At 42.0% G+C, this 20,787-nt stretch overlaps 1 protein-coding gene across 8 annotated transcripts in view; it reads right to left on the reverse strand.

The window, feature by feature from the left end:
• Positions 1 to 11,118: 11,118 nt before the first annotated feature.
• Positions 11,119 to 20,787, reverse strand: part of JSRP1 (junctional sarcoplasmic reticulum protein 1) — a 99,357-nt gene continuing 89,688 nt past the window's right edge. For all 8 annotated transcript variants that reach the window (XM_069962512.1, XM_069962506.1, XM_069962508.1 and 5 more), the window contains one exon: positions 11,119 to 13,357. In XM_069962512.1, coding sequence (XP_069818613.1) covers positions 12,734 to 13,357 — 624 coding nt within the window. In that variant the 3' untranslated portion in view covers positions 11,119 to 12,733. The remainder of the gene's footprint in view (positions 13,358 to 20,787) is intronic.

Genomic DNA, 20,787 nt, shown 5'->3' on the forward strand with positions numbered 1-20,787 from the left:
TGCTCTCCACAGGTGTAAAGGGTAAATGTTACAGCTTTCATTACTTATTTGATATCACACCTCATGGTGCTTGTTCTTGTAAAAAGTCGTTTTTATCACCTGTGGATTGGTACATGTGGGCGGGGCCTCATGGCCTTTGTGCCACATCGCTCCACCCCTAGCGCCACTTAGCCCGCCCCATCAGTGACATCATCGCCCTCAGCGGCCATTGGTGTGGGACAATCTAGGGGGTTGGGGCCTAGAGCTTTAGGCTGGCCCTTCCAATGGCTGCTGAGGGGGTGGGGCCTATGCAGTGATGACGCCACGGATGGGGGTGGGGCTAAGTGCCGCTAGGGGTGGAGCGATGTGGCACAAGGGCCATGAGGCCCCGCCCACATATACAAATCCACAGGTGATAAAAACGACTTTTTACCAGAACAAGCACCATGAGGTGTGATATAAAATAAGTAATGAAAGCTGTAACATTTACCCTTTACACCTGTGGAGAGCAGTCAAAATGCAAAAAGGGGGTGACAGTGTCACTTTAAGGGCAACTCTGGGTTTTACCCTTTGAAGTCCACAATTCCAGCTCTGGACAGTTTCCAATTTGCTGTAGAGTGAGATCTTAGAGTCCTGCATAAGAGCAACCCCAAGAACACTGCATTTTCTAAAAACTGCGACTGTTGTGCTGGACTACAGTAGGCATATTAAATTTTTAATGATAGTAATGTTTATAAGAGAGTAAAGGATAACCTAGAGGCAGCATGTAAATTATCTTTGCATCATCTGTTGGAGGAAGGCAGGAGTTTGGGTGTATTGATGGATAAAGATTTTGATTTTCTCATGGTTGATAGTCCCATAACTCCCATCTTCCACGGGCTCCCAAAAGTTCATAAAGATCAATGAAGATGAGCATATGGATTGATAAAGGATAGCAAAGAGGTGCTAAAATACATATATTATTTTAAATGGGAAGCTACATATCAATAGATTTCGTGTGAGGTAGTTGGCCTGTATTCCAGTATTCCTCATGAATTGGCCCTATGAGCGCTAGAATATTATCTGAAAAGAACTAGTCTATATTTTATTCATTTTATTGGCTGTGAATTTCCTGTTGAAAAACAATAATTTTTTTGTTTGAAAATGAGTACTCCTAGATTACAGGAGCCCGATGGGGTTGTGCTTTTCCCCCACTTTTGCCAATCTCTATATAGGGTTTGGTGGGAAGATGTTTTTCTGTTTTCAGAAAATAACCCTTTCCGAGATTACATCATATGGTATGGACTGTACATCGATGACCTCTTGGTCATCTAGGATCACGATGTATCGCCCATTCAGGATTGTAAATCACCATAACCTTACATTCACTAGTACAGCTCCTTCTGAATGTATTGATTTCTTGGATATGAACCTCAGAGGTAATAGTGCAGATGGTGACATCTTTACTCAGAAATCCTATGGCATGTAATAGCATTTTAGAAGCACTGAGCTGTCACCCTAAGCACATGATCTCTGCTATACCAAAAGGTGAATATTTAAAAAAGAAATGTGCATGCTGTAGAAGTGAGGATTATTTTAGTGAAATATCTGAGATAGATAAGAGACTGTCAGAAAGACATTTTGCTCCATGCTCTCTGTTATTTTCTGACTAATAAATCTAATAATGGCAGCAATAAAGAAACTCTCTACTTCTTACATTTCTTAATATAAAGAAATTAAGATTTTTTTTCTAAATCTACCCATCCTGTATCAAGACGACAAACTGAATAAAATCTTAGAAGGTGGGTGTCAGGTAGTGGCCAGAAGAGATGTAACAGTGGGTAATTTCATCTCCTCAACAGTGCCTAGATATGATTGTAAAAATTGGCTGTCTTAAAAGGGATTTTTCCCATGTGGAGGAGTCCGGTGTAATGTGTGTATATACTCCAAGAAATGTACTAGTTTTATGAGGGATCATAAGGCCGCATTCACGCATTCCCTGTTCCAGGACACGGACGTGGTATGCCTGTAACGAACTCCCCCTCCGCATTGTGATGAGATGCTGGGAGCGGGGGAACTGTATGCATATGCGCCATGCTGTAATGAAGCAGCTGCGGGGCACATATGCATACAGTTCCCTCGCTCCCGGCAGCATATCAGAGATATGCTGCTGGGGGAAGGGGGTGGGGGGAATTAGTCCGTTACAGGCATTCCACGCCTATATTCCGGAACTCGGAACGTGTGAATGCGGCCTAAGACAACAAAAATATGAGATTGTCTTTTTTGAGCTGTAATAGGGAGCACTGTTACACTGGGAAGCAATACAGTTGTTTCAAACGTCATTAAAATAGTATAGGAGAAAAATATTCTATTTAGCAAAAAAAAAAAAAAAATCAAAAAAAAAATCAAGATTTAAATCAAGAATCGTCCAAGTTTTTAAAAAAATTTAGATTTCATTTTTTGGCCATATCGCCAGTCCTAAGTATATGTTATTTATATTATGTCTTTTTGTGCTACATTTCAGTATTGTTGTCCAATTAAGACTGTGATGGATTCATATACTGCTGCGATCATGTGAGCTGATGCATGTCCAGCTGATGCGTCGCTCATGAGCGGACTCCTCCTCCCTGCCCTGCCGCGCGTGATGTGCGGGAGCCATGCTGTGTAAGCACACGGACGCCGAACTCTGGCCCGGCGCCGACGATAGCTCTAGCCGGAACTACGGTAAAAGGTGCTCCCTAGAGCTTTGATCCCTGATGTACCTACCCTTCCGGATCTGTCGGACACCTGCCTCGCGATTCCTGGTGCCACCTGTATGTCCCCGGACTCGGCTTCCTGCGCTTTAGATGGGTGAGATTGTTCCAGAGCGGGTGCATGTGGCTCGCTGCCTAGATTGAGAACGGAACTAGCGTGTGTGGCCCCTCTCTGGCTCTTATGTTATTGTGGCTATCCTGCAATTCAACTGACCCCCCTGAACTGAGGTAGTTTGTGAGGGGTGTGACTGAACTATACGGTGGCCTGCAAAATCCAGGCATATATACTGGGTCACTCCAGTATATAGTCAGAGGAATCTATACAGTTCCTTCTTTCTCTGTTCAGAGTGTGGTAAATGCCTCACGGTGCCAAACATATATCTGAATGAATTGTATATAGCTGGGTGAAGTATATATCCTGCGCAACAGTTAAGCCACCCATATGGACAGAATGTGAGAAAGGTTTCACACGAGAAATATAATCTGAAAACTTGTGAAACACTGGAGGTGGCGAGCTGGAGGAAGGCTATATGAATTCTAACTAATGAATACCTTGGGGGTAATGCCTCATGTTTGAACAAAACGGGAAACGCTCTGCAGGAGAGCCATACCCTGAGAGGCCATATACTGAGAGTGCTGGATATGCTGTTGGTTATGGTGGCAAACACACATCTGAGTGAATTATATATAGCTAAATGAAGCACATACCTCGCGCAATAGCTACGCCACTCATATGAACAGAATGTGAGAAATGGTTCGCAAGGGAAAAATCCTCTTAAAACCTAGTGAACTGCTGGATTTTGAGGCTCGACAGTTTTCTTTGAAGATGCAGGACAGGCGTCCAGATGGTTGGAAAACAAGGGGATTGGCTAATTTTGTAGCAATCTAGGCTAGTTCTAAAATACTGTATATTTGGTTATAAGTACTGTATTTGTATACGATTTAAATTAGGAGGTAAAGTATATATTCAGGGTAAGGTTATCTAGGTGGGAGGGGGAGAAAGCATTACGTGATCAATGTAGAGGTTCATGGTGGGTGGTGATTTTGTTTGCCTTCCATTTGAGCCAATGGGGATGGGCTGGTTGGTTGTTTGGATGTTTTTTTTTTCCCGGTGTGCTACCCTCTCTCCCGTACAAAGAGTATGGTTAACCTGGGTATTCTTGTTAATGGTTTTAGTGTATGGATAGTTTAAAAATCCTCTCATGGAATATTAGGGGAATGGCAGATAGACGCAAGCGTATAGCCGTTCATGATGCATTAAAGTCGCACCTTCCCGCTATTATTTGTCTCCAAGAGACCCATCTGACAGAAGAGACATCTAATCTGATTAATTTTAGATGGGCAGGGGCAAGTTTCCACTAATTTTACTCTACATTTTCCAGGGGTGTATCTGTCCTAATTCATAATGCCATTAGTTTAGTAGTATTGGGAAAAAAGATTGATAAATATGGTCGTTACATAATACTTCATATGTGTTGTGACAACAAAGAAATGGTGCTTGCGGTGGTTTAATTTCCCCCTCCCTTTTCTGTGAAACTTTTTTTGGAGATAGATGACATAATCCAAAAAATGCCTCAATGTCCAAAGTATTGGGTTGGTGATTTTAATGAGATCTTGGATGATGCAAAGGACAGGCATAGATTAAGTGGTAAGATCATGGTAGATTGGACCTCCCCTTTAGCGAGGCTTATTGGGGAGTTAGGATGGTATGATTTATGGAGGATTAAGAATGGGGATATTCAGGAATTTACATGTATCAACAAGACCCATAAGACTATGTCGCGTATAGACTTAGTGCTGGGTAACCTCTCTGCTTCCGAAATAACTAGAGAATTCAAAGTAGGGCGGAGGCTACTCAGATCATCTTCTATTAATATTCGCATGTCAGAAACTAGTAATATGCCCTGAGAGAGTAATAAGAATAAATCCTATATGGCTCCACCAAATAGATTTTAATTTGGTTGATATGATTACAGCGTATTTTGATATTAAATGTGAATACAGCAGACATTAAAAATGTATGGGATGCCTTTAAAGCCACAATGAGAGGTGAGCTATACAGTAAGATCTCGGCAAAGAGGAAACACAATAAAGAAAAATGGGCTAAACTGTTTCAAGAGGCAGAGAGGAAAGAGGAGATATATCGAAATAATCCAACTCAGAGAGCATGGGATGAATGGATGAGCGAAAGAGAGAATTGGGATAGAGAAAATATCTTAAGATTAGAGTTTAGAGATCAGTTTATAAGGGTAAAGAGTGGAATTGAGGGAGACGTCCCTGGTAGATACTTGGCCAGATTGGTACAGGTGCAGCAAAATAAACATCAGATAACAGTGATAGAGAAAAATGGAAAGTTGTTCACCAATCCAAAAGATATTTTAGGAATATTTAGGAATTACTATATTAAATTATATTCCTCTGAGAATACTCATAGCAGTCAAGAGATTGATACTTTCCTAAAGGATATATAGAGATTGTGCAATTGACGCCAAGGAGTTAGATCGTCCTTATCAGAGGTTGGGAGAGCAATTAGGGGTTTGGGGGGGTGGGGGGGGTGGGGGTAGGGCTCCGACGGACTTCCTATAGAAGTTTAGAAAATGGCTGAGGAGAATATTGCGGGGGAACTATTGAAAGTATTTAAATACTCCATTGAAACAGGTGATCTTCCGGGTCAATGAAAGAGGCAGTCATTATTTTAATACCTAAGGAGGGGAAGGACCCTCGGAGCCCGGAATCGTATCGTCCCATATCCCTTATAAGCTCTGATATAAAAATCTTTTCAAAATTATTAGCTAATCGTCTGCTCAAGGTCATGGATACTCTTATCCACAAGGATCAATCCGGTTTTATCCAGGGTAGAGGAGTTTATGACAATATTCGTAGGGCATTCTGTAATATTGTAGAGGGCAATAAACAGTCAACGGATAATGCTATTGTTACTTTAGATACCATGAAAGCATTTGACAGAATAGAGTGGGAATTTTTATGGGGGGTTCTCAGGAGGATGACTCTAGATAAAACAGAGGGAGGAATGAACCTACCTGATTTTGAGTGTTATTTTTAGCTGCCCAAATGTTGTATGTGATAAAATGGAGGAGATTCGACTTTGGTAGAGGTTGGAATGCCGACTTAACAACACTGCACATCGATCCATTCACATGGTTGGAAGCTGGGAGGAAAATAGATATGAATAGAGATCCTATAAGATTTATGCAAACTAAGGTATGGGCTATAACTAGGGGTAGACCATATACTGAAGGGAGTAATGAATTTACCCCTCTATGGGGCAACGCCAATCTCAATGAATTGGCAAATATTCACGACCACCTGTTCTGGGTGAAATATGGTATCACTAAAGTCGCACAATTAGTTGGTAGTGAAGGGAAATTGAAAACATTGGAACAAATACATGGAGAGTTCGGGATCCCTTATTCGGGTTATTTTAGATTAGCACAGATTAAACATGCTGTTCATATATAGATAACAAACAGATTTTGTCACTGTATAAACACAAATAATTTGTGAACGAAATCATAAATAGTCACAAAAATACGGTAGGGAAAATTTATAGAGTTTGAAAAAGTAGTTACCCCATTCGTGGGAACCAAACATATCAGGATAAGTGGCAAGAGGACACGGGGGAGGTAATTGATTGGGAAGCAGTATTCACGGCAGTAGATAAATGTAGTGTGAGGTTAAATCACAAGATTTCACAATTATTTATCATTTATAGAGCACATTATACCCAGTCTAGGCTGCATAAGATGAGAATATGTCAACAAAACATATGCTATAGATGTGAGGGAGAGAGAGCTGACACCTTTTATTTATTTTGGCGTTGCCCCAAGCTATTCAGGTATTGGACTGAAATAGTCCTAACCATAGAGCAGATTTTGGATGTGAAAATTGAGTTACAACCTAAGTTGTGTATCCTAGGAGACCTAACTAATCTTGAATATCCAATTAAAAAAAAATTGTTATTCACAGAGCCCTCTTTGCTGCTAGAAATTGTATATTGCATAGATGGATTTCGCCTAAAGAACCAACACTGGATGATTGGAAACGGGAAATGGGGAAAGTGAAAATATATGAGTATCTCGATGCAAAAAAAAAAAAAAAGAAAAAAGTAACAGCATTTAAAGAGATATGGAATCCTTGGCCATTAGAGATTATGGGAGGATGGTGTTAAAGGGAGAGAGGGAGAAGGAGAGGTAATAGGCTACCAAGTTGATTTTTTTTTTGTTTGTTTGTTTTGCGTCGTCTGTCGTTGGGGGGTGGGTTTAGGGTAAAAGTAGTTGCTGAAATGTTGGAAGGACTCCAATAAGGGCGAACGGGGGAAGGTCTAGGGAGTTGTAAAGCCTACTATGTCGTTTATTTTTTATGTGATTTTAACCCCTTAAGGTCCAAGCCAATTTTCGTTTTTGCGCTTTTGCTTTTTCCATTTTATGTTTAAAAGTCCATAGCGCTTGCATTTTTTCACCTAGAGACTTATATGAGTGCTTATTTTTTGCGAAACCAATTGTACTTTGCAATTACAGGCATAATTTTTCCATAAAATATGTTGTGAAACCGGAAAAAAATCATTTGCGCTGTCAAATTGAAAAAAAAACGAATTTGTTTTGATTTCGGGGAGATTTGCATTTACGCCGTTTGCCCTATGGTAAAACTGACTTGTTATGCATGTTCCTCAAGTCGTTACGATTACTATGATATATAACATGTATAACTTATATTGTATCGGATGGCCTGTAAAAAATTCAAACCATTGTTAACAAATATATGTCACTTAAAATCGCTCCATTCCCAGGCTTATAGCGCTTTTATCCTTTGGTCTATGGGGCTGTGTGAGGTTTCAGTTTTTGCGCCATGATGCGTTCTTTCTACCGGTACCTTGATTGCGCATATACGACTTTTTGATCGCTTTTTATTACATTTTTTCTGGATTTGATGCGACCAAAAATGCGCAATTTTGCACTTTGGAATTTTTTTGCGCTTACGCCGTTTACCGTGCGAGATCAGGAATGTGATTAATTAATAGTTCGGGCGATTACGCGCGCGGCGATAGTAAATATGTTTATTTATTTATTTATTAATTTATATTTATAAAATGGGAAAAGGGGGGTGATTTGGACTTTTATTAGGGGAGGGGATTTTTTATTAATAAAAACACTTTTTTACTTTTTTTTTTACATGGACTAGAAGCCCCCCTGGGGGGCTTGTATATACACAGCAATGATCTCTCATAGAGATCAATGCTGTGTATATACACAGCAAAGATCCATGAGATCGGTCATAGATTGCTATGGCCTGCTGCAGGCCATAGCAATCTACTGCCGAGCCGGGATCAGCGTCATTCCGACGCTGAGGCCCGGCACGGCCAGAAGAACGGATCTCCCCCCCGCGATCGCATCGTGGGGGGGAGATCCGACCCACTAGACACCAGGGATGTGATGTCTAAAGCCCTTCAATGCAGCTGTCAGGTTTGACAGCTGCATTGAAGTGCTTAATTAGCCGGCGCGGCAACGGGACCCGCGCCGGCTAACAGAGGCACTGCCCGGCTGCACGTGTCAGCCGGGATCAGCGCCGTTCAGAGCGGGGTCCCGGCGGGACCCCGCTCTAAACACCCCCCGCGGCGCCATGACGTATTAGATACGTCATGGGTCGCTAAGGGGTTAATAATGTAACCCGTGGCCAAAGTTTAACCAACCAGGCTCTCTGCCTAGTGAATAGGGAGTGGGGTAGAACATATAGGTGTGCAACAGTAATAGCAAATGGTTAGGCAGGGGGGTAGATCTATGGAGGTCTGCACTGAGCCAGCAGGAAAAAATATGGAAGTAGATTAAATAGTGTCGAATGAATAAAGGAGACTGTTGGTTTGGATCTTGCAGCCCCCGGTTTTGCCCCCTTTGTCGACCTATTGGTGATAGTTGGGATATGGGTTATATTGTTGGTGATAGTTGGGATATGGGTTATATTGTTGGGATATGATCACTATACTATATCTGGGCAAGGAAGGCTTTCTTCTACTAGATAGAGTCAAGGACAGGAAATAGGGCATAGTTGCTAGATATAATGTAGAAAGATAGATATATGGTATTCCACACCTCATAAAATGAATAAAAATGGGTAAGAATGATGTAGTACCGTTGCAGTGTGGAATAATATATTGTGATGATGGTACTTATGGAGATTATTTAAATACTATAGGACGACAACATAGTAACTATGGTATGGTATTGACCTTTTTTGTCCGCTCTCTCTTTTTCCTTTTGCCTGAGATATGTATAATTGTTAAATATGTCCTTCATTCTTTTTATAGAATATTTTATGTTTATGCTATATGATCATAAAGATTTAAAAAAAAAAAAAAAAAAAAGACTGATGGATTCTCCTCCCCTCCCCCATACTGTTAGTTGTCAGGTTTATGCATACTTAGCCTTGATTTCACGAAGGAGTATTGTTATCCACCTGGACAGGGGAAAGAGGGTGGAGGTAAGTTCCAGTGTTTTTCTGTATCTTACTTATATAAGACTGTTTTTTTAATGGCATGTGTATATGCTTTGATAAAGACTAGGACGTAGAAACTCCTTGCTGTACATGAACAATGTTTTATTTGGATTATGTTATACTTGTGGACCAATAAAGGACCTTGATTTTATAGGACTTAGTGGTACAGATTCTTTTCTCAGTTGAATTGGATTGTTTGAACCCAGCAAGCTCCTGGGCTTCCATTATACCTCCCTTGGTCTGGAAATAGTACCAGGACAGGTATTCCCATGTGGTGATTTGTGAAGCATGATTATGGTTGAGCAGTAACCTTTTTATGTTTATGTAAACATTTTTAGCTATTACCCTTTTCACCATTTTGTATGCTAACTAGATTATTAGCAAGTGCTATGAAGAAAAATATAACTTTAAAATACTATACCTTGAAACCATAAGGCTAAGTGTAGACACAGCAGATACTTTGTGAGGCAGATCCACAATACATCCATGACAAAATCTCAAAATCTGAAGTACATTGGTTTCATTTCTTGTTTTGCAATAGGTAATAATAATATTTATTTGTATAGCACCAACAGATTCCGCAGCGCTTAATTAGTGAAATTAGACAGGAACATTTTTATCTCCCACATGTACATACAATGGTGCACTGACAGATTCCTAGTGTTTTAAAAACATTATATAAAATATATTGTACAGTAAATTGTGGCAGACTTGAAGGGTGGACTCCTAAGAGCAAATCTGTAACAATTCCAACACACCCCAAGATTAGTGATATTAACTCAAAGTAAAAGGTAGATAACAGCAGTACATGTCTTTATAGCAACCAAGAAAAAGCGACTAGACTAATTACAATTGTATGCACACTCAAAAATACTCAAAAATATAGTAGTTTATTATAAAAAAAAAACCAACATCAACAAGAAATTTAAAAACACTTAAAAAGGCCTAAAAGGCCACGTAGAAGTTCACAAGTGCCCCTACAATGAAAAGAGCAACAAGTAATATGCCTGGTGGAAAGAATTGTTCCTGAATATATCAGAACTCGCTACTAATACAATGTAACATGGAGCAAATGCATGAAAATAAATAACAATGAATCAGAAATTAATCAAAACGTCCACAACAAAACCAACTACATACAAAATCAATGAATTGCTCCAAGTGATCAACCTATAACTGTATTAGCAAGAACACCCCGGCACATAGCACCCACACCCCACGCGTTCCGTTATGACACCATAACTTTATCAGGATGAATAACTCCTGATGAAGTTATGAAGTTATGGTGTCATAACGGAACGCGTGGGGTGTTTTTAAATTTCTTGTTGATGTTGTTTTTTTCATAATAAACTACTATATTTTTGAGTGTGCATACAATTGTAATTAGTCTAGTCGCTTTTTCTTGGTTGCTATAAAGATTTGTTCCTTGACTAGCTATTTGCTCCTCCTTTCATATAATTACATTCTTATACGCTGTGCCTACCACGCTATTCTCTCTTTTCTTAAACAGCAGTACATGTGGCATTATAAAAAAGCCCTATAGTATTAACTATAGCAATGCAGTTTTAAGGGGTTATCTAGTATTAAAAAAAACATGGCTATTTTCTTCTAGAGACAGCACCACTCTTGTCTGGGTGGGGTTTTGCAGCTCAGTTCCATTGAAGTCAATGGAGCTTAACTGCAAACCACACCTGACTTGGAGACAAGAGTGGTATTGTCTCTGACAGAAAGAGGACGTTTTTCCTTACACTGGTTAAACCCTTTAAATGTGGCTTCAAGTAATGGGGGGGGGGCTCTCGGGGATAAACATAACATAATCAACTTATTCTTACCCATCCTAGTTCCCTGGAGGAGACCAACTAGGAACCACGGAACTGTGGCTGCCGGCAGGGCTGTGGAGTCGGAACTAGTTTTGGCTGGAGTCAGAATCAGAAAAAATGTACCAGCTTTAAAAAAAAATTCTTAGAACAATTTAGAATTGAGTTTTGATATGAATTTTATAAGTTTTGCTCATCAATATAATTATGACCAACATTCTAATAGGACACTGGCCCTATTAGATAAGGGTGGTCGAGTTGTTGGTCACTATTTGGCAGCTTGTTTCTGAGCTGAAAGAGTCCATTGTTTTGGGGGGAGATCTGTGGTGTTTCCTCCCTGGATGCTGGATGACTGTATATGAGCAGCAGTGTAATATGTGTAATATAGAGGAGGAGAAGCCATAAGTAGTGTAGCAGTAAACTCTGTCCTCAATGTGGTGTTTTTCTTCAGTGTTCTATGGATGCAGCTGTGTGTGTGTGTGTATGCTATGGGTGCAGCTTTGTGTGTGTGTGTGTGTGTGTGTATGCTATGGCGCAGCAGGCTGTGTGTGTGTATGCTATGGCTGCAGCTGTGTGAGTGTATGCTATGGCTGCAGCAGGCTGTGTGTGTGTGTGTGTGTGCTATGGCTTGCCCCCACACCCACAGTGACCCCTCTATATCACTGTGTGACCCCCTCTATATCACTATGGCTGACATCTATATTACAGGTAGGCATTGTTAGCGGTGTTTCTGTGTGTATGGTGAATACTTAGTTATAAACATAGAAGATTGTCAGCAGGAAAAGACCACCTGCTCCATCTAGTCTAGTTGTGAGTAGTTCAGGACATGGAGGCTGGAGACTGGCTGCATCCACTGCACACAGGAGAAGCTGCTTTATATCTTTCCTTATTCCCTCAGAAGTCGCCCGAGGATTATGTAGGACATTAGGGAGAAGCTGCTGAGCCAGTGTGATAAATAACTCCCCTGGTATATGACTGGCCATTAATGAAGGAGCAGGAGTCGGACCTGATAAAATTCAGGAGTCGGAGCTGCGGCTTACCGACTCCACAGCCCTGGTTGCCGGGCACCACGATGGTTAGCTATAAGTTGATTATTATATTCCCACCATTCCCTGCCCACCCTGTTTTATTAATTTATTTTTCCCAGACTACCCAATTAAGGGTAAGATTCTATATATAGACAACACACACACACACACACACACACACGTGTCCTCTGTAACTAGAGGGACCACTGCACACTCAAAAACTTCACAAGTAACTACTACCGTTTGCTTATTTGTGCAAATACCATGATGCCGTGCCTTAAAAATACTTCTGTCTTTTATTTTACCAGCTTGTATTTTTAACACTGATAAAGTGCTATGGTAATTTCTAATATTTCTAATGTTGTCTTAGTCAACCATGTACAAATAAAACAATTATTAAATATTTTAAAATGAGCAGTAGAAATGCTTTACCTAAATGAAAGGCCAGCCAAAGCAAAAGGCTTTCATTTTTTATTAGAGAATTAGATTTTTTTTTTTTAAGAAAGTCTAAACTAGTGTTGCAATAAGACTGACATTGTTTTTTTCCCCAATAAAAAAAGGCCATGGTTGCTTTGTTCTCTACTTTCATTACCATATTCTAATGGCTGTATAAATCTACATTTACTTATACCAAGGCTACTGCCCTATAGTAGCAGAAGAGGGATTAACTCTAATGCCGTGAATTAGGCTTCCTCTTGTAGTCTTTTTCCTGGTGGTACTGCTTATAACCTTTACTCTCCTTATCCTCTCTTCTTCCCTTGTCTTGTTTAAAGTACTTATTTTGTTCCTCTTTTTCCTTTCTATATGGCTTGCCAAAATCCTGTTTCTTTAAGTGGTCATATTTGTTTTCATATTTTTTCTGATAATTTTTTTCTTTGTATGACTTTTCTTTTGCATCTGCAACATATTTAATTGATTCTTTGGGTTTCTTATGAAATGGAAATACATCCCTTCTTTGAGAACCATCCTCAGTTGCTGTTCGTATTTTGATAGCTTTAGCTTCCATGTATTTGCTCTTGGGCTTTAACCCCCATTGTTCTGTTGGCTTTTGGCTGTCTTTTTGTGACTCTGTTTTCTCATGGTGTGGTGATTCTTTTGTTATCAAATCTTCCTCACTTTCAATTGTTTCATCTACTTCTTCACTGGTTAGCTCCTGTTCTTCATCTTCCGGTGGTTCGGCTTCTTCTACCGTTGAATGGTCTGATTCTTCAATATTAGGAGGTGCTGGTTGCTCAGCTACAGGCAACTCTGGTTCATCTGAACCAAACCAAGCTTCAAAAAACCATGGTTCTGACTGACAGAAAGAAATTGTAAATGTCAACTATCATGTCATGTATTTTACATTATTACTAGATATGAGCGAATAGTGAAATATTCAATTCGATTCAAAGAGCACCCGATATTCATGCATCTGGGAAAGCAGGGAAGCAGTATTACAGGAATCGGTATTACCGGGGTGAGCGATCCCCGGCAATAATGCCGATACCAATAATGGTTAATATTTAATTAATAAAACAAAGTTTCGTTCTAAAAAAGTAATTTTCGTTGTTCAATAGCTCAATTAAAACGCATCCATGCTTTTGCAAATAAATAAACTGTTAATAAAAAAATATATAAATATGTATATTTATTTACAGTATATTTATTTGCAAAAGTATGTATTCGTTTTAATTAAGCTATTGAACAACGAAAATAACTATTAGAACGAAAATGTGTTTTATTAATTAAATATTAACTACTGCCGATAATAAAGCTCAATGTACTAATTAATACTTTACTTTAATTAAAACAGCAAATGTTTCTTCTAATGATGCTATTTTTTTTTATCACAATAGCAACACTAGAAGAAACCTTTAGATTTATATGTCCGCTCAGCTGATTGGACATATAAAGAGCTGGTCCCGTCACACTAAGCTCAGTGTGTCGAGGAGTGGAGAAGAAAGAAGATAGAACACATCAGAGGGTGAGTAGAAAGCTCTCCCCCCACCCCCCGCACTACACCCATCCCAGCAAGGAAGGGGGGGTCACTTAGCCCCTTCCTTGCTGGTATGGGTGCAGTCTGACATCAATCTGGCCCCCAAGGGGTTAAGTGGGGAGCCTTAGGGCCCTATTCCACCGGACGATTATTGTTCAGATTATCGTTAAATCGTTCGAATCTAAACGATAATCGTTCGGTTGAAATGCAGTTAATGATTAACGACCGAACGAGAAATTGTTGATCGCTTTATAAGACCTGGACATATTTTTATTGTCGGTTGTTCGCAGTAGACACGAACGCAATAGCAAAGAAATAGCAAAGAAAAAACAATCGCAAATACGATCATAAGTAACGATTATCGTTCCATGGAAATGAGTGAACGTTTTCAGGTCTTTCGCAATAGCGGTTGTTTGAGATTGTTAACGATTATGCGAACGATAATCGTCTGGTGGAATAGGGCCCTTACTTAATCCCCTGGGGGCCAGATTGTTTGGGTTGGCACCCAAAGGGTTAAGGGGGATGCAATGCATTCTCCCTTAACCCCTTGGGTACCACACTGTAAGCAGCAATCTGTAAAGATGCTGCATACTGTAAGGTGCACAACACCGCTCACAATGATGGGTGTTGTGCTTCAGTTTGTGGTTTTTTTGAGTGTTTCTCACTTTTTGTTTTTCAGATATTGGTATTCTGTGGATTACGGCGGATTCGTTGGACTACATCGATGACCAGCGGTTGTTGGGATTTTTTTTTTTTTTTTAACTAAAATGGTCAACAAGGGGTGTGGCGGTGTTTTTATTTGAATAAAAAATATTTTTCACTTGTGTCATGTCTTTATTTCTTTAATATATAGACGTAGTAGCGGAAGCCGTCTAATAGATGGAATCCATTACTAAGTCAGGGCTTAGTGTTAGCCACTATAAAATGGCTAACACTAAACCCCCCCCATTGTTACCCCAGTACCCAATGCCACCAGGGGTACTGGGAAGTCGGGTGCCTGTGGTCCCGGAGCGTCAAAATTGGCGCTCCTGGACTGGGCTGCAGCAGGCTGGTAATATTAAGGCTGGGGAGGTCCAAAAAAAATGGCCCTTCCCACCCTGGTGTTACTAAGCTGCTGTTGCTTGTTTTTTTACCCGGCTGGTTATGAAAATAGGGGGAACCCTACACGTGTTTTTTTTTTTTTTTTTAAATAAAAAAAAAACAAACAAACGTGTAGGGTTCCCCCTATTTTATAACCAGTCGGGTAAAAAAACAAGCACCAGCAGCCTAGTAACACCAGGGTGGGAAGGGCCATTGTTTTTTTACCTCCCCAGCCTTAATATTACAAGCCTGCTGCCGCCCAGTCCAGGAGCGCCAATTTTGACGCTCAGGGACCACTGGCACCCGGCTCTTCCCAGTACCTCTGGTGGCATTGGGTACTGGGGTAATAAAGGGGGGGGGGGGGTTAGTGTTAGCAATTTTATTCCGGCTAACACTAAGCCCTGACTTAGTAATGGATTCCGTCTATTAGAGGGCTTCCGCTACTAAGTCTATATAAGTAAAGAAATAAAGACACGACACAAGTGAAAAATATTTTTTATTCAAATAAAAACACCCCCACACCCCAATGTTGACCATTTTATTAAAGAAAAAAATCCCAACAACCGCTGGTCATCGACATAGTCCATCGAATCTACAGGATACCGATATCTGAAAAACAAAAAGGGAGAAACACACAAAAAAACAACAACACACAAACAGGGGCACAACCCCCATCATTGTGAGCGGTGTTGTGCACCTTATAGTATGCAGCATTTTTACAGATCGTTGCATACACTGTGGCACCTAAGGGGTTAAAGGAGGATGCATCCCCCTTAACCCTTTGGGTGCCATACTGAACAATCTGGCCCCCAGGGGGTTAAGTAAGGGTCCCCACTTAACCCCTTGGAGGCCAGACTGATGTCAGACTGCACCCACACCAGCAAGGAAGGGGTTAAGTGACCCCCCTTCCTTGCTGGGATGGGTGTAGTGCAGGGGGGGGGGGGGAAAGAGAGCTTCTACTTACCCTCTGATGTCTTCTATCTTCTATCTTCGCCGGTCCCCGACACACTGACCTTAGTCTGACGGGATCGGCTCTTTATATGTCCGCTCAGCCAATCAGCTGAGGGGATATATAAATCTAAAGGTTTCTTCTAATGTTGCTATTGTGATAAAAAAAATAGCACCATTAGAAGAAACATTTGCTGTTTTAATTAAAGTAAAGTATTAAAGGACAACTCCCATGAAAAACTTTTTTCCAGTAATTGAAGCACATTACAAAGTTATATAACACTGTAATATACTTCAATCACCTGTCTGTCCTCCTTCCCTATCTTTTCCCCCCTCAACCCCCCACCAGGAAGTGTAAGAAACTCCTTCATACCTAATTACTGTCGTCACCAGGCTCCTCTATCAGCTCCTTCTAGTGACGATGTGTCATCAGCAGGAGGGCTGGTCTAGGTCCTGTTACATCAGCCTCCCCCTCCCCTGCCTGGTCAGGTGACTCAGCTTGCTCAGCTCCCATTGGCTGAGCAACTGTAAGCCATCTGACATTCTGCAACTCAATAATGACTCATGACTGACTCCAGGCACATAACCAGCTACGGGACCCCCTCCCCCATACTCTCTCCTGCTGCCGAGCAGAGTGTGAGTGAGTAAGTCATGTCACTTACTTATCTTTCTCCTCACTCCTGGCATGTCAGCTACACAGACATCTTGTCTATCCCCTGCTGCCCTGACCTAATTAGGGACGGCGATCCTGCAGAATGTACACTACAGTGAAGTGTAAGTATGTGTGTGCAGCTTTAGTGTGTGTATATAGCAGACTGACTGAAGAGAGCAAGAGAGGGGGTCATGTTTAGTGTATGATGGGAGTTGTAGTGAATGGAGGGGCAAGCACTTGCAGTGTCACAGCAGGGGGCTGGCTTGTCACAGCAGCCAAAGTGCATCATGGGAAGCTGAAACCAGGAAGCAAGGAAGAAATGAAGAACAAGACTAGAAATCAGAAGGTACAAAGACGGTGGGAAATTCAAATAGTGACAGTTTAGGAGGGATGATAAGTATAAAAGCTAAAATTATTATGTTAATTTGTTTTCCCTGAGACCCATTGGCATCACAACATATGGGGTAAATTCGCCCCTGCGAGCCCCTGGGACGAAGGAATATTTAATGAAAAAATAACAATTAAATTTGAATCCCCTCCTCCATGAGGTATAAATAGGCTCCACCTCCCCCCAGACCTCAGTCCAATTATAAAGAAACATAAAACACAGGGAGGGAGTCTTGTGATGCCAATGGGTCTCAGGAAAAACAAATTAACATAATAATTTTAGCTTTCCTTACATCCCATTGGCATCACAACATATGGGGAATTAGCAAGCATTATCCCCAATGGGTGGGTTATTTATTACATCCGCACTAAGAACAGATCTTGCAAAGGTTGTTCTTGACAAGAAAGAAGTATCCGGCCTGAAATATCTCACAAAAGGTAGTCAAAGTAGACCAGGTAGCTGCCTGGCATATGTTCTCAAGTGGCACAGCGGCACGCTCTGCCCAAGTGGAGGCCACAGCTCTAGTAGAGTGAGCCCTGGTAAATTCTGGTGGATCCAGATCTGCAGAGGAGTAACATAAGGCAATGGAGGGGGCGGAGCTTGCTGCGGACATGAGCGGACGCGTCTGAGGAGAGCTCCCGCTACATCACCTCTTTTCAGGCGATAATCCTGCAGATATCCTGATATCATCACACCAAAACTATCTTCGGGTGCTACTGAACACTTGGGGCACAACATGAACCGGACCCGGCAGTCGCAGCTGAAGGACTTCACAAAACTAACTCCGCAGCAGACCGCAAAACAGTCTCGTGCTCACCAAGATGGCGAATCTGCAGACTCAGAGGAGCCTGAGCCCACTCTTGCGCAGGTATCGGCACAACTACTAGATGCCATACATGCCTCCACAATCTCCCTTACTGGCAAGTTGGAGGAGGTGAAGACAGATGTGGGGTTGCTAAGCCAACGTGTCTCCCAGCTTGAAGACAACATGGCGCCAGTCCCGGCTCGGCTTACCTCACTGTATAAAGTGGCGACGGCGTGGATTCAGCGAGTGGATGATCTTAAGAAAACACGCCTGCGGCGGAATAATGTTCGCATATTGGGCCTCCCGGAAAGATCTGAGGGAGGTGATCCATGCCTATTTGCTGACCGCTGGCTCCGGGAACTACTACCAGATCTCCCCGCCTCTGCTACCTTTGCAGTAGAAAGGGCGCATCGGGTGCCGGCTAAAACGCCTCCGCCGGGCACCCCTCCGCGTCCCTTCCTGGTACGACTCCTGAGTAGTAGAGACAGAGATGCTATTCATCGAGCGGCACGCCGTCAAGGTAAACTGACTTACCACAATTCACCCATCCTGATGTTCCCGGATTTTTCTGCGGCATTACAGAAGACAAGGGCTACATTTACCGCAGTAAAGGCCAAGTTGCGAGACCTCCAAATACCATATTCTATGTCTTAGCCAGCTCGGTTGCGGGTGATATCAGATGGCCGCGCTGTATTCTTTACTTCACCTGCCGAAGCTGAAGAATGGATCCAAGTTCAAGGATGACCCTAGGGACGTTGTGAGCTGTAACTCCGGATCGTGTCAGATATGTATGATCTGTTGGTCTCAGCCGAGACTCATGTCTGAGTCCCTTTGTCATGTATGTCTACTCCTCTATGTGTTTTATGCTCGGAGGATCTCCACCGGATGTACCGGAGAGCTTGCACTTGACTTTATCTCATGTATACTGTTGCCCTCTGTACCGCTATTCATGGGACGCTTTTCTGATATATACTGCTGGAGATCTCCTACCTATTGGATGCATCCTTGCGACACCTACTTCTCTCCCGCTTCTTGTTCCCCCTCCTTTTTCCTTTGCCCCTACATGCTGTGGATTCTGCCGACTTATGCACCAGCTCCCTTGAGAATCACCCCGAGTGGGAGTTTTTATTGCTAACTTTACTGATTGTTCGTTCAGCTGGATAACATTTGCGATTGATCTCTAGTTCTTGCCATCTGAAGCTCAGGGGGTTACTTGAGAAGTTCTGCAAACATATACTGTTAGCTGTATGATCGTTTCTCTGTTAAGCTTTTATGCATATTTTCTCCCATTCCTTTTCCTCTCTGCCCATCCTTCTTTCTTTCCTTATCCCTCTTTCCCCGTTCTCCTTCCCCCTCCCTTTTCCTCTCTCTCCTTCCTTTCCCTGTTTATGACTCTGATTAGTCTCTACCAGGTTCTACAGTGCATTTAAGTAGTTTTATGTAAGTGACTTCAGTGCCTTCTAAATCTGCTCGGCCTTGGCATGATTCTGATTGTTCATAACATATGCTGCACTGCGGGACTATGCTAGGTGCCGAGCAGAGCACTGATCCTGGTCTTTGCACCTAGATGATGTACCTGTTTTCATGACTATGATGATCTTTCATACGGATGGAAAGTTAGAGTGATGTTTATGTGGTCTGTGCTCACACCATCTATAGTGCAGACTACCCCCGTATATACTGATCACTAGTAACTTCTGTTTAAAGTTAGCTAATTCTGTGGCCTCCGTTGTGAGGCGTGTGTGTAGTTCTAACCTCCCTGCCTGTTGTAGGAGAGGGCATTTCAGTTCTCCCTTGTAGGAGTGTTTTGTGTATCTCCCCGTCTCTTTTGGAAGGCACATACGTAGGTTCTTCTTATCTATGTCTATTACAGTGTTCTCTCACAATGTCAGAGGTTTAGGTACACCTAAAAAGAGGTCTGTGGTTTTCTCACAAATTCACAAATATAAGCCACATGTGATATGTTTACAGGAAACCCATATGCAAAAATCAACACTTAAATTCCTACAAAAGCCATGGATTCAGTGGTCCTTACACTCTACCCACACCTCATATTCTAGAGGAGTCTCTCTACTCATCCACAAATCATTACGCTGGGAGCCTGGTGCCACATATAGAGATCCAGAGGGCAGGGGTGTCTTTGTTCAGGCCTGGATTGAGTCTGTTCAGGTGGTGATTATTGGAATATACCTACCCCCGCTGAACGCTGACCTGTATGCCGTATTAGACGCCCCCATAACTCTGGAGGAATTGGACATAGCTCTGCATGGCTCTGCGAGGGGGTAAGGCATCGGGGCCTGACGGCCTCCCACTGGAAGCGTATCTCCAATATAAGGACATATTACTCCCTGCTCTCCTCTCGGTGTTCAACTCCTCATATGAGCACCAGACTTTGCCCGAGTCCTTTTATAAAGCCACGATCGTACTTATACTTAAACCTGACAAAAATCCAATGCATTGTGGATCGTATCGACTTATATCCCTCCTTAATTCAGACTACAAATTGCTTACAAAAGATAATTGCTAATCACCTGTGTAGAGTTATTCCCTCACTCATTCACCCCAACCAATCGGGTTTTGTCTTGGGTAGGAGTACCTCTGACAACATTCACAGGGCACAGATCGCGTTACAGCGAGGGCGGGCGCAGAAGGCAGATTGGGCTCTGGCGGCATTAGATGCCGCCAAGGCCTTTGATTCTATTGAATGGCCATTTCTCCTAGCTGTGTTACACAAATTTAAATTCGGGCCCAATTTTATTAGGTGGATAAATATACTATATAAATGTCCCAACAGCAGCTATGTCGCTGAATGGACTTGTTCCTCCCTCCTTTCCCTTGGGCAGAGGCACCCGCCAAGGTTGTCCTCTGTCCCTGTT

Source organism: Dendropsophus ebraccatus, chromosome 3 (assembly GCF_027789765.1).
Source record: "Dendropsophus ebraccatus isolate aDenEbr1 chromosome 3, aDenEbr1.pat, whole genome shotgun sequence".
In the NCBI taxonomy this organism is placed as follows: Eukaryota; Metazoa; Chordata; class Amphibia; order Anura; family Hylidae; genus Dendropsophus; species Dendropsophus ebraccatus.